We start from the raw sequence: 14,310 nt of genomic DNA on the forward strand, positions 1-14,310 counted from the left end.
GGGGGTAATTGAAGACATAATGGTCAAAAATATCTGATGAAATCTATAAACCCACAAATCCAAGAATCTCAAAAAACCAAGGACAAGAAACATGATGGAAACTACACCAAGGTATACTAGAGTTAAATAGCTTAAGCCTACTGATAAAGGAAAAATATGAAGAGCAACCAGAGAAAAAAGACAGATTATATACAGAGGAACAAAATAATAATGAGAGTAACTTCTCCCTTGAAAATGTAATTAAGAAGATAATGGAGCAACATCTAATAAGTACTGGGGGAAAAAAAATACTGTCAACCTAAAATTCTATACCCAGTAAAATGTCTCTCAAAAATAAAGGTAAAATAAAGACTTTTTCAGACATACAAAGGCTGAAAATAAAATCATCACCAGCAGATTTTTATTACGAAAACTGTTAACATATGCTTCTTCAGGAAGAAGTAAAATCGTACCAGATAGAAATCTGGATCTACCCTAAGGAATGAAGAGCACCAGAAATGGTACATATGTAGATAAATACAAAAGACTTTTATCTTTATTTTTAAATCCTTCTAAAAGATAAATATCTCACTAAAGAAAAAATAATAACAACACACACTGAAGTTGATTAAATATGTAGAGCATATTCACACAAAGGCCAAGAAGAAGAAATGAAGTATATTGTTTTAAGGTTTTTATACATGAAATGTTTATAATATTGAGATACAATGTTATTAAGTTAAATCCTAAAGTAGCCACTAAAAAATGAATAAGAGCTAATAAGCTAATAACAGAGATAAAATGCAATAATAAATATATTAAATCCAAAAGTAGGGAAAAGAGAAAAAGGAAATAAAAAATAGATAGGACGAATAGAAAACTGATAGTAAGGCAATGAACTTTAAACCCATCTGCATCAATAATCACATCAAATGTATTATAAAGGGTTTCAACACCTTAATTAGAAGTCATAGGTTGTCACATTGGCAAAAATAAGCAAAACCCAATTCTATGCTGCCTACAATAAATGGACTTTAAATATATAGGCAGAAATAGGTTAAAACTAAAAGAATGGGGAAAATACACCATGTTAACACTAATGAAAAGAAAACAGGGTTTATATTCATAATAGAGAAAATTTTAGAACAAGAATTATCACTAGAGATAGAGAAAGATGTTTCATATTGGCAAAAGGTTCAATTCATTAGGAAGACATAGCAATGCTAAATGTTTATGCACCCAATAATAGCTTCAAAATATACAAAACAAAAATTAATAGAGCTTCAAGAAGAAACAGAAAATTTCATATCATACTCAGAGATGTCAGTATCCCTCTTTCAATAATTGATAGAACAAGTAGACAGAAAATCAATAAGGAAACAGAAAATTTGAACAACACTAGCTACCAAATTGACCTAATCAGCATTTATAGAACACTTCATCCAACAATAGCAGAATACACCCTCAATTGTACATAGAATGTTTACTAAGATAGACCATTTTTCTGCCAATAAAACAATCTCATAAAATTCAAAAATTCCATTCCTAAGGAGTATACTCTCTTTCTACAATGGAATTGAGTTAAAATGAATAACAAAAAGTCTCCTCCCTTCCTCCAAAAAATCCCCTAGTATTTGGAAACTAAATAATATAGTTCTAAATAACCTATGGGTCAAAGAAGAATTCAAGGGTGGGTATTATAAAGTACTTTGAATTGAATAAAAATGAAAGCATGATATTTCAAAATTTGTGGGATATGGCTAAAGCAGTACTAAGGGGAAAATGCCTACATTAGAAAGAAAAAAAGGTCCCAAATCAACATCCTTAGGTTCCATTTTAGGAAATCAGCAAAATCAGAGCAAATGAAACTCAAAGTAAGCAGAACAGAGTAAACAATAATGATCAGGGAAGAAATCAATTAAATTGGAAAGACAGAAAAATAATAGGGAAAATAAAAGAAACCAGGAAGTGGTTCTTTGAAAAAAATCAATAAAATTGATAAACTTCCAGACAGATTGATCAGAAAATAAGAAAGAAGACACAAATTACCGATATCAAGAACGAGAAGGGTGGCATTATTACAGAGTCTATAGAAGAAAAGGATAATAAGGCCGTATTATGAACAACTTTATGCCAATAGATGAAATGGACAGATTCCTTGAAAAGTATAGGCTACCAAAGCTTACTAGGCTGCTAACAGTACACAGCTTTCCTTTCTACAGAGACTGTTCTTGGCAGAATGGGACCTGCATACCTGGGAGTATATGTCCCCTTAGGGGACAACCTGCAAATAATAACCAACTGATATATGGGTTAAAAAAAATCAATCCCCCTACCCTTGTGTCAAGTTGGGACCAATTCTGTGGTGCGGTTCACACTCCAGAGGCCCCTGTAGGATCGGGCTGAAACTAAATCCAGTTTCCATCCTTACATAGCTTCCTTCCCAGGCCATATTCTGCTTCTCTCCCTCTCCTTTTCATAACAGTACCTATCAATGAATCACTTGCCAAAGAATCCCTGTCTCAGCCTGTGCTTATAGGAAATCCTCCCTAAGACAGGTACGAGAGCGGGGATGGAAGGCAAAAAAAAAGAGAGAAGAGGCTTGCTCCTTCCTTTTAGTCTGTTCTGGTCTGCATCGCCCTGGCAATGATCCCTTATCTTGTGTTATGGATTAAATTGTGTCCTCCTAAAAGATGTTAAAGTCCTAACCCCCAGTTCCTGTGAATATGACCTTATCCAGAAATAGGATCTTTGCTGATGATCAAGTCAAGATGAGGTCATGAGGGTAGACCCTAATCCAATGACTGGTGTCCTTAAAAAGGAGAAATCTGGACACAGACACAGACACAGACACAGAGGGAAGACACAGGGAGATCACTACCTACAGCCACGTAAGCCTCGTTGCTAATCCTTGAACTTACCAGGCATGCTTGCTTCATACACTTTGACTTCCTGTTCTCTATGCTTGCAGATATCCGCACGTACGTGGCTCACTGCTTCAAGTCTCTGCCCAAATATTGCCTCAGCAGACACCTCTCCTGACGACAGAAAATTATTCTTTCACTCAAGCCCTGCACTCTCTCCCCATGCTCCCTTTTTTCTGCGGCACTCCTTGCCATCTGTTATACTTCCTATCTATTTATCTATCCCTCCCCATCAGAACAGAAGCTCCATAAGAGAAGTTTTGTTCACTGCTGTATCCATAGTTCCTAGAGCAGGGTCTGGCACACAGTAGGTGCTGACTTTTGAAAGAAAGATTGAATAGCTGTAGAAAAACTCCTACAAGCAGCCCTTCAAATGTCAGTTTACTTGAACTATAACCAATCTTTAATTTTTAAAACGTATATATTTATTCTTTGGCTTTGCTGGCTGCCCTTCCTCTGTGGAATCACACTTTAGTAGCAAGTCTCCTGAACTTCCTTAATGATGGTACACTTCAAATTGTGTGCTCCCTTCTGTTTAACAATTTAAAATTTTCGTAATGCAAATATTTCCTCCATTTCAAACCTTTAAAAAGTATCAAGTCAAACAAGATCGGCCAGTCAGCAGCACTTTGTTGAGAGGCCGGTTGCTGTACCGTGAGACTGAACTGGACTTTGCTGGGGTGGCCAAAGAAGGACATGCACTCCTGCCCTCGTGGGGCTCACAGTCTCACAGATACTCAACTCGCACATATGAAAAACTCTCAGAAGGTATCAACGATACACAAATAAAAATAAAATATATTACCTACATGCTTATTAGACGAGGTGCAATGGCTGAAGGGCCATTCAAACTAGAATAATTCCTAGAAGAGGTTGAGTGTTAAGCAAGGATTTAAAGAAAGAGTCAAAGATGGATGAGAATGAGGTAGGAAAGAACAAAGGGCACTCGTAAAAAACAAAAGGAAAGGACAAATAGAAGTAACTTCATTACTGAGAGCCTATACTAAAAAACTATTAATATTAATCTGGGCTCTAACATCTCCTTCTTCAGTTATCCACTTTATTCTACACTTTCCCTCATATGTACCAAATTCTATTCTGAACCCAAACATTCCTATACTGTAAATGGCAGGGTGGAATCACTTTGTACTCCTGACTCATCCTCAGGTCTCAGTTGAAATACCATTTCCCCAGAAAGGCTTTTTCCAGTCACTTAAACTGAAATAGATTTGCCTTGTTGTTCTCCATCTTGGCATTTCTTTCATAGCCCTTACTTTAATTTATAATTATAAGTTTATTTGTGACCTCATCATTTGTCTTCCTTATTAGATTATTAACTATCTAGAGGCAGGGTATTATTTTTCATCACGGTATACCTATTGCTTAGCACAGAGCCTGGCACTTAATATAATATATATTTGTTGAAATGGAATTAAATAGTATATATCTTGTGAAGACCAGAAGTCCATATTTAAAACCGATTCCGAAACTCAAAATAGTTTTATTTTAAATACTTACCAAATTTAAATTGTCCTAATTTCTGATACATAAAAATACATATCCATACAACTATATATCCATACATATATACATACATACATAATTCACATTCATGGTAAGATTTGGGGCTTTACCTATGAAATTAATTTCAATTTGCATCAAATGTTTCATCTTTTACAATAAACCTAATTTGTTCATGAGAATCACTACTTCATCCAAAGTAAGGTATATACCCTAGATAGAACTTGGGTATGGGGGTGGGATAGTCAGAGTTGGCACTAGCCCATACAAGGTGTCTTGGTGCAAATTAGAAAAAGGATCCACATCCTTTAGGTAAATACAGCCACATACCAATACACGCTGCTTGGTGAGTGAAGCCAGGGCAGAATGTCAGCTCCCACTCCAGGTGCCCTTGTATAGGGCATGACCCAAACATAGGTTGTAGTCCTGGAGAGGGTTGCTCAGTGGTGGTGTGAGCAGAAGATGTGATCTGGCCACCCTTGCGCAGCTCCCATTTCTTGTTAAAAAGGGCTAATTTCATTCATCTAGGTGAGTTCGGTTGGGTAAGGGGTCCCTTCTTCTCACCACTCTGGTGGCTTAGCTGAAGAGGGAGACTTCCCTGATGAAAGAAGATCATTTTTCATGCTCAAGTATGTAGATGGCTATGCTCCCCTGCTCCAGCCTCCAAGAGGGCTTTCAAGGTTTAATCTTAAGAAACAGCCCTGTGTTGATTCTTGATTCCTAAGAAATTACACTCTCAGTCTAGTTGTAGGTGAGGTTTGCAATTTTCCCTGTAGAAGAAAGAAATCAGAAGTTAGCCCATTTGTGTAACATGGATTAGTGACTATTTGGAAATTACATCAGTAACACTTAGCTATCTCATAAGCGATCCAGTTTATTGACTTTCATGACAAACAGTAGATGGGATCAATTCTAACTTTCATGTATCCAGAAAGAACAAGAATGTCTTATTTCAGTAATCTTTTATAAACTCTCTGTATCTTGAAACATAGGGCCGTAGGTTATAACTGATGTCTAATATTTTAAAACTAAAATTATTTACTTTTGAGCGTCCTTAGTCTTGAGGTACAAATCATAAGGAAGGCCTATTTCAAAACTACTAACATGAATTCATCACTTAGAGTGGGAGCTCAAACCACTGATATACGATTTTAGAAGGATTTTTATTTTGGAAAAAGAACATAAAACTGGCATTTGGGAATAAAGCCTTGAATAGTGGAAATTACCCTAAATTGGGTTCCTAGGTCCTGGTTTTTAAACTACCTAATTAGATGAAATTGTGCAAGTGATTTAACCTTGATGGGATTCATCTTTATTAAATGCGAGAGTTTAAAGTCTTAAAGTTCTTAGAGCTCTCTGATTTACTTTATAACAAAAGTCCTTAAAGCAGGAAGAATGTCAGATAAAACAGCCTGTGGGATCCAAAGTAGCATTTACAATCACACGTATGTGTGTACACGTGTACACGTATGTGTACACATGGCAGAAGCCATGTGTATACACAACAGTCCTTGGGAGAAATGTTAAGTATGTCATCAGGACCCGACGTTTAGCTGCAGACTGAGCCGGACATCTCAGCAGATTCTTTTCAGTTATTACAATTGGTTACCTCTTTTGGGAAAAACCTAACTCCACTAGAAAATGCGGGCTCTGCAAGTGAAAGGGACAGAAGCCTTACCCAGCCACTGTGACCACTTTAAAAGTAATTATTTTAATCAGCTACCCATCTCAACCATCACCAACCTTCATATTAGGTTGGCGAAATCCGAGTCCAAGAAGTGAAGCAAATCCAAATATGGTGAACATTCCTCCATTGCCAAAATGGAAAAACTTTATCTCCTCATCAAAGCCCATATACCAGGAAATCAGCTCCCCTGTTAAATACCTAAGTGAGCAAAAAGCACATTTTGCGTGCAACCACGTAGAAGCTCATCCTGATGCCAAGTTGCTGGGGTTCGGTAAACGTCAAGTCACTGCTCTTGATAACGCAGACATCTTTTTAGAAACACTTTTTCTACGCAGACTTTGTCTAGCTAGGGGAAAGATTAATTTATTTGTATACACAGGGATAAGTAGGGTACAGCGCCTGTGGACGCCCACAGATCTGCAACTAATCCTTCCTCCAGAACTAACGCCTGCTTTGACACCCCTAGGAATCTCTCCCCAGGAACTGCGCGTGTGTGCGTGCGTGTGGGATTTGAAATATGTGTGTGTGATTTCAAATGAACGCTGATTCCGTGAGCAGCTTCTTCACTCCGCCCACCTGGGCCGGGGAACCAGCGTTCCCAGACCGCGCCAGCTGGGCGGGGCTTAGCTGCGAGGCACAGGTGGGGCCCTCGAAAGGGGGCATCCAGGGCAAAGCCTTTGGGAGGCACACTCTGGCTCGGCCTGCTCCCCGACACCCCACTCCACGCCACGCACAAGCGCCTGTGCCACTCGCTTGCAGGACCTGCAGCGAGGATGGGTGTCCCCTGTCGGAAGAGCCTCCAAACCGTCTCAGCCTACTCAGCGACCCGCAGCATTTGGGATGTCCCCACTTCTCTAAGTCAGACCCCAAGGAAGATCTTTGAGAACTTGAGCTTCACACTGGAAATCATGGGGGGAAAGAGGGTGTGTACGCGGGCCGGGAAAGGGGCCGAAAAGCTCTCTCCTGCCGGCTCCAGCCCACTTAGTTCATCCTCCCCGGGGGCAAGGGGCGGGCCGGGGGCCGGGGCGGGGAAGGCCCTGGAAGGCGCCCCTCCCTCTCACCTCCCGCGGCCCACTCTTACTCACTTTGTCTCGGAGCCTCAGCTTGGCCGCCTTTAGCCCGGGCAGTGCGGAGGGATTGAGGGGAGGAGAGAGGAGCCGGCGGGAGGCAGCCGCCCTGCAGCCCCGGAGTCTCCGGGCTGCGCCCTCGCCCCGGGCCAGCCAGGGACCCGGCCCTGGACGCCCCCGCCCGGGCGCGCTGGCTTCCGCGCCCTCGAGGCTGGCTCCGAAGGCTCCGCCGGCCCTCCCCCTGCGTCCGCCGCCGTCGCGGCCTGCCGCCCCTCCTTGCCGCAGCCCGGAGGCCCCCGGGGCCCGGGGGACGCGCTCGCCGGGGCCGCCCCCTCCCCTCTCCCCCACCCCGGGCGGGGGCGCGCGAGAAGCGGTGACGTCAAGGGGCGCGCGGTGGCAGCACCTCCCCGCGCGCTAGTTAAAAAGAAGAAGAAAAGAGGGAGCGAAACATGAGAGGCTGTGTGAGAAGCTGCAGCCGCCGGCAGAGGAGACCTCAGCATCATCTAGAGCCCAGCGCTGGCCCTGCCTCCGCCTGCCCCGCCGCCGCCGTCGCTATTTCTGTTCCTGCTACTGTCCCACCTAAACAACTCCCGTTACACGGACAAGTGAACCTCTGTGACCGTCTTCTCGTCTTCCTCCTCTTCCAACTCCTTCTCCTCCTCCCACTTCCCCGCCGCAGCAGAAAGCCCCTAACCCAACTGACACTGGCACAACTGCAAACTGTGTCATCTGCACAACTTTATCTCGCTCCTCGGGCTCCCCTCAGGCGTTGGACCCACCGCCTCGTCTTTTATCTTTTGCAAAGTTGCATCGCTCTACATATTTTCGCCCCCACCACCTCCCGCTGCCTCTCGAGTGCCCTGCAGCCCTGCAGCCTCCTCCTGGAGCTGCGCCCTAGTGCCCCTGCTGGGCAGTGGCGTTCCCCCCCATCCTCCCGCGCCCAGCCCCTGCTGCTCTGGGCAGACGATGCTGAAGATGCTCTCCTTTAAGCTGCTGCTGCTGCTGGCCGTGGCTCTGGGCTTCTTTGAAGGAGATGCTAAGTTTGGGGAAAGAGGCGAAGGGAGCGGAGTGAGGAGGAGAAGGTGCCTGAATGGGAACCCCCCGAAGCGCCTGAAAAGGAGAGACAGGCGGATGATGTCCCAGCTGGAGCTGCTGAGTGGGGGAGAGATGCTGTGCGGTGGCTTCTACCCTCGGCTGTCCTGCTGCCTGCGGAGTGACAGCCCAGGGCTGGGACGCCTGGAGAACAAGGTAGGCACACACCGGCCTCACGGATGCGTACTTGGCATACTGGCTGGGTGGGGTTCCCTGTGGCTCTGGCAATGCTGGTGGTTGTAAGAAAGGCAAAACTTGTTCGAGGAGTTCTTTTGATAACTTTTCCAAATCGCTAACACGATTCCGTGGTGTGTTTCTCTGGGGTGTACAGATAGCTCTCCCGCCCCCAGAGTCCGCGATCCGGATGCTGTGCAAACTTGCCTGTCTCAGAAAAGAGACGCTTCTGTGGTACCCGCATCCTGGGCTAGGTGAATATTTTAAAAGAATCGCGATTAACAGTGTGTTTTGGATCAAATCTGGCATTGACTGCAGCGAAACTGTAAATTAAGGTGGCTGTGGTTTCCGGTTTATTTTTCTAGGGTAAAAAGATTTGTCCCGTTTTCTCCACGTGCTCGGTTGGGGAGAGGATTAATTGTAAAGGATGTTGAAGCATGGTTGGTTTATGATCCCCAGCCCCGTCAGAGGGGGGTGTCTTGCATTACATTAGTTAAACCAGCGGAAAGGAACTCCTAGTACTCTGGTTAAGAACCTGAAAATCTGAAGAAAGATTTTGCTAGAGAGTATTTATCACATAAAACTGAGAAGATTCTCCGTCATTTTGTATAGTTATAAATGCAGGCTTTCAGACGTAGTTAGGTGTCTTGGAAGATCTCTAAAAACTTATTTTAAGAGTAATGGCATTTGCATTTTCCTTGTGTTAATAAATCTAAATACGAAAATAGTGTTGGTTGATTGTAAAGACAAGCTTACTTTTGGTTGCAATGTCGTTCTTGCCATGGGATGCAGTGATGTGTGGTATTTACTGTACTCCAAGGAAGGACTGCTGGATCACGTCATTAACAATCACTGCACGTGAAATAAACAATCAGGTGTCTTTGCTCCCCCTCCCTTTCCCCATTTTAGGTTTAATTAAGAATTCCTCTGTTACAACACTGCAGTTGTCAAGGTCTGAGAGACTCTTGGAAAACTTGTGCTTCAGTCTTGCTGGCCCAGGCATAATAAAAAAAAAAAAATACCCAGGCTGAATCTAATTTTTATGCTCAGTTCACGGTAGATTTCACTCTATTCTCATGTAAACAGCTCCTACGAATCAACATATGTGTCTGGGTGGTATCTCTCACTTTGTTTTGTAACAAAAAGCCATATTGCATCATTTAATTTGCTCAAGTCATGCAAATAGGAAAAAATCAATAGGACAAAAAGGGGTCGACTTATCCTCCTCCCCACTAAACTGCTGCCCACACACAGAGTCCTGTTGCTTATGGCAAAAGAATAACAACAACACCATTGTATTTGTTAGTTGGTTCACTAATGGGTGAAACTAGAGAACATCATTCTCTTTCAGTCCCCAGCTCTGTCCAAATGTTCATGCCTTTTGAGGGAGCATTTGTCCAACTCCTTCTATTCCCAGATGAGTGAGAACTGTCTTGCTGCCGGTTTTCAGCTGCAACTCTCTCTTTATTCTTACCATATGCAGCAGTAGTCTGAGATTCAGGGAACAGATATTCTAGCATTTTATTCAAAACAATATCATTAAGGTCCTGTGTTGTAACTGAATTAAGTTCCAAAATAGCTACATTCAGACCACCTTAAGAATTTGACCAGGAGCCCTAAGGAACCAGGAAATTCAGAGAAAAGTTTAGAAATATTTGCCATTAAATCTCCCTATATGCAATGTATACTATGAATGTCCCAATGATCTAGAGACTCCGCAATACTGAACTCTTCCAGGAACATGTGGAATGAAAACTTTTTCTTAACTAAATAGTGGGGAGAAGGGGAATGGGGACTGGACTGGGGGGAGTTATAACCCTTAGGAGAAGTTATATAAATTTTTTTTAAAGAAATCATTCTTTAGGAAGCAATCTGCCACATTTTATCCACATTCCTTTCTGTTTTACGTGCTTCCAATCTCCAACAAACCCCTACTCATTTGGAAAATGTGTTTGAATTCAGTTTGGTACACTAGACTTTGCTGGTTCCATTACAAGTGGTTTATAAACTAACAATACTCAAATTGTTCAAAACAGAGATTTGATATAGCTATGCATATGCATTCTTGACCTATGTTAGTTCTCAAGTTTTAATAGTTTTTAAAACATGTTATTTTATAATAAACTTCAGTGTTTCCCTTTTTCCTGTAAGCCTTCCTGGATTATAATATATGTTAGGGTCTTATTTCATAATGTGTATACAGGAGAGATGATTGCTATTTGAAAGAGCCCTTTTCTGTTTATGAAAGAAAAAAAATTTTCCCCAGAAAGATTTCTGTAACTTTTCAAGACACTACAGTAGTAGCTTTTTCCTAAGTGAAGACATTTCTTAGATAGATAGTAGCCAACTAGGTAGGAATATTGAACATGCTCAGCTATGTAATTAAATCCAGTTTCTAGACTAACAAATTTTCTTTAATAAACTAGCATTGAGTTAAATTCTTTATCCATGGTATTATGCTTTTACATTCTTTTTGCATATTTTAATAACATTGTGTATTGTAATGAGATTGTTAACTACCCTTATAAATAAGTACTGCCAAAATTTAGGAAGTCATATTATCTTAGCAATATTATTGCAGCTTTTAAATACAGCATGCTAAAAGGATCTAATTCCCATTAGCCAAATTGAATCTGCAACCAACTGAAATACCCCCATTTCTAAAACTTAACTTGTAGCCACAGAGGCATAGAAGCTCTCTCTACCTTGGGTGGTTTCACAGCCAAAGCTGTCAAGGAATGGGTGAAGAGTAATTGTTTTCAAGTGTGCCCTTTTACAATCATTTGTTTGCTCTGGCTCTTTCAGGGACAAAGGCTATTGTTGAACACATCCAACTAAACAAATAACTCATCCTGGGGTCCCTTTAACAGCTGCCTTAGTACAATGATCTATTTACATATTAGCCTAAAATTGAAACTGAACTCTTTAATGACATAATCCAGCACTATAGTCCAGAGATGCATGTGTTCTACCCAACAGCTGAACAATCTTGTAGGCATATGATTTTTAGAAATAACTTCTTGTGTACAGAGTGATCTGTAGGCGACATCTTAATATACTGTCATGTATTTTCTCCTTTTGTCCCCTCATCGAACCCATGTGGGTGCCTTTTTGCCCTCTTTGTTTAGTTACTTGATAAATAAAGAGAAATACAGAAGGTCTCTGTCACCCCTTTTACTGTTTGTTGATAAGCTATAGTTGTAGGCCACGCTTTCCTGTGTATGCCCTATTTATCTTACCTTTCTTCTATGGATTTTACTTTCATGTGGCTAAAGATTAAAGGATGACCTGCCAGATGTTATAGATTAGTCAGCAACAGCCACAATCATCCCTAGGCATGCTGTAATAATGTTTCGAAGTTTTACATGATTTCTGAAGTATATTTAGATTAATTAATTTGATGGTTTCGTATATAGCTTTTAAAAATCGAAACAGGAAATTGGCTTAAATTTCTTCTCAAGATTGATGGCATTGTCAGACATAAAGTTAAGGACCTTTGCAGACAGAGACACATAAGCAAAAAAGAGGAAAACGTTACCCTACACACACCCATCCTCATCTGTCTAAAACAGTGTTGCAGCTTTGGCTGAGTCAGTTTAATTGACTTCAGTAAGACTATTGGTTCATTGAAACCAAAGCCAGAATGATGGCTCTATCTATCTTCAAATAGGTATTTACACTGCAGACCTCACACGGAGCAAAATGTTACCATCCTGCTGGGCTGGAACAGCATGAAACTTTAAAAAGAATAATATTATACTTGATTTCAGATAATTTATTGAATCCTATTTCTGAAACTTTTGATGAGAGATCTTGTGGCCAGAACACATTCCAAAGATTGTAAAAGACAAAGTTCTTTAGGCGCTAAAATCAAGCTCTTCCTGGATAGCAGCTGGGAGAGTACATGGGAATCATTTTATTTCAGCTATAAAAAATGGAAGCATGCATATTCTCCATAAAACCAAAGGTAATTACATTCCACTTTTTCTAGCCAGCAAAAGAGGTGGCTTCAGCATCCTGCAGTTGTTTTGTTCTTAGGGGACTGCTACATGATAAACAAACAGAACAAAGTTGAACACTATTAATATTGAATAGATCTGGTGAGGTCTGCCAGAGTGTGGACAATAAAAGACATTTAAAACATTCTTGGAATGCAAATTCTAAGTGTCTGGTGTATGTTTTGTTTTAGAAAACTTTAACCATTTAGGCAATTGTCATTTAAATAAATTGATGAAAATGTAAATATAACTGTGATTAATAATAACTTTTCTGAATATTGTAGATAGTTACAAGGCTGCATATATATTTTTTTCCAAAATAGGATAACTTCTATGGGACTTTTAAATACTTCATATTAAAATTTCAGCATGCTTGTATTCAATGATTTTTTTTTTTAGTTACTTTACTCTTTCAGGTCCAAATTTTTGTGATCACCTAGAATATCATAATCTCAAAAAATAGAGGCCATAAGATTTACTCAAATTAGAACCTCAACTTGTGAATGAAATATTTGCTTGAAACAATGATCTAGACCTTAAAATATTAATTTTAATTCGTAGTTCTAAAGAAATAATTCAGTATAAATATAGTTAAGTGAATTAGGAAAAGGTATAAAATTCAATCTCATTACGGTGTTTTTTAATATGAAAAATCAATGCTTGATTTAGACAGCATTACATTTCATGTCTCGAATATTGTGCAGATATTTATTAAAGGAGCTCCTGAAGTCAGTTTTTTAAAATTACTACTAGACACCAGGACCTGTTCTATTAATTATTAACCTCAATGAATTGATAACTCCCAAATTGGTCTCATTGAAATAAAAAACATATCATTGTAAAAATAATGATACAAGTATACCTTTTTTCATTAAAATTCACTGCATACTATACAAAAGCACTTTCATCAAACTCTTGTGTTTATTCATGCATATAACATACCTGAGGAACTAGTTAGAAAGTTTTTCCTGGCTAAGATATAATGAATAATAAAAATTGGTCTTAAGCCCGTTCGATTCCACTTCGAATATTATTTTTATAGAACATGAAAGGTGGATATTTCCCCATTTTAGAAAACTTTCCCTATACAGCCTGTAGATTGAAAATTAATTGAAATTTTAAAAATACAATTCAATTACATTTTTGAGAAAATCATATTAGGAATTTCAGGAATGAAATAGATTTTTACCTAACATACACATAAGCCATGTCTTAAATAATGCTGCTTTGCATGCAGTTGGATAAAGGTATTTGGAATTTTAAAGGTAAATATCATTCAGTACATACTTTGAGACAGAATAAAGTGAAAAGGGTTAAAGAGTCTAAATCTAATTGTCTTTTAAGTTTTCACACCTGAAAGACAGGTTAATAGGCTTTGATTTGCAAGGGTGAGAAGCACTTTTACGCATCCCTGCCCTTTGTTCTCCCACCCCAGCCCTAGAGACTGTCCTTGTATCCTTATAAAGGCATTCTGTATTGTGACATAGTAATTCTTTTCAGAAAAACTTCATTGGCTAAATTAAATTGGACTTTTCTACTTTCGTGATTGCAAGTAAATAAATAAATAAACAAACCTGACTTCACATAACTAAAAAGATGTTTGTTTCTGATTTGTGGCTTTCAGATATTTTCTGTTACCAACAACACCGAATGTGGGAAGTTACTGGAGGAAATCAAGTGTGCACTTTGCTCTCCACATTCTCAAAGCCTGTTCCACTCACCTGAGAGAGAAGTCTTGGAAAGAGACCTAGTCCTTCCCCTACTCTGCAAAGACTATTGCAAAGAATTCTTTTATACCTGCCGAAGCCATCTTCCAGGTAAAAAATGCATGTGTTAAATAAACCATTGCAAAATATCCTTATAAGATA

General features: G+C 40.1%; 1 protein-coding gene across 1 annotated transcript in view; it reads left to right on the forward strand.

The window, feature by feature from the left end:
• The first annotated feature begins 7,469 nt into the window (after positions 1 to 7,469).
• Positions 7,470 to 14,310, forward strand: part of HHIP (hedgehog interacting protein) — an 85,694-nt gene continuing 78,853 nt past the window's right edge. The window contains exons 1-2 of the mRNA XM_012642744.1: positions 7,470 to 8,426; positions 14,067 to 14,259. Coding sequence (XP_012498198.1) covers positions 8,145 to 8,426; positions 14,067 to 14,259 — 475 coding nt within the window. The 5' untranslated portion in view covers positions 7,470 to 8,144. The remainder of the gene's footprint in view (positions 8,427 to 14,066; positions 14,260 to 14,310) is intronic.

The sequence above is a fragment of the Propithecus coquereli genome, unplaced genomic scaffold, assembly GCF_000956105.1.
Source record: "Propithecus coquereli isolate 6110/MARCELLA unplaced genomic scaffold, Pcoq_1.0 Scaffold185, whole genome shotgun sequence".
In the NCBI taxonomy this organism is placed as follows: Eukaryota; Metazoa; Chordata; class Mammalia; order Primates; family Indriidae; genus Propithecus; species Propithecus coquereli.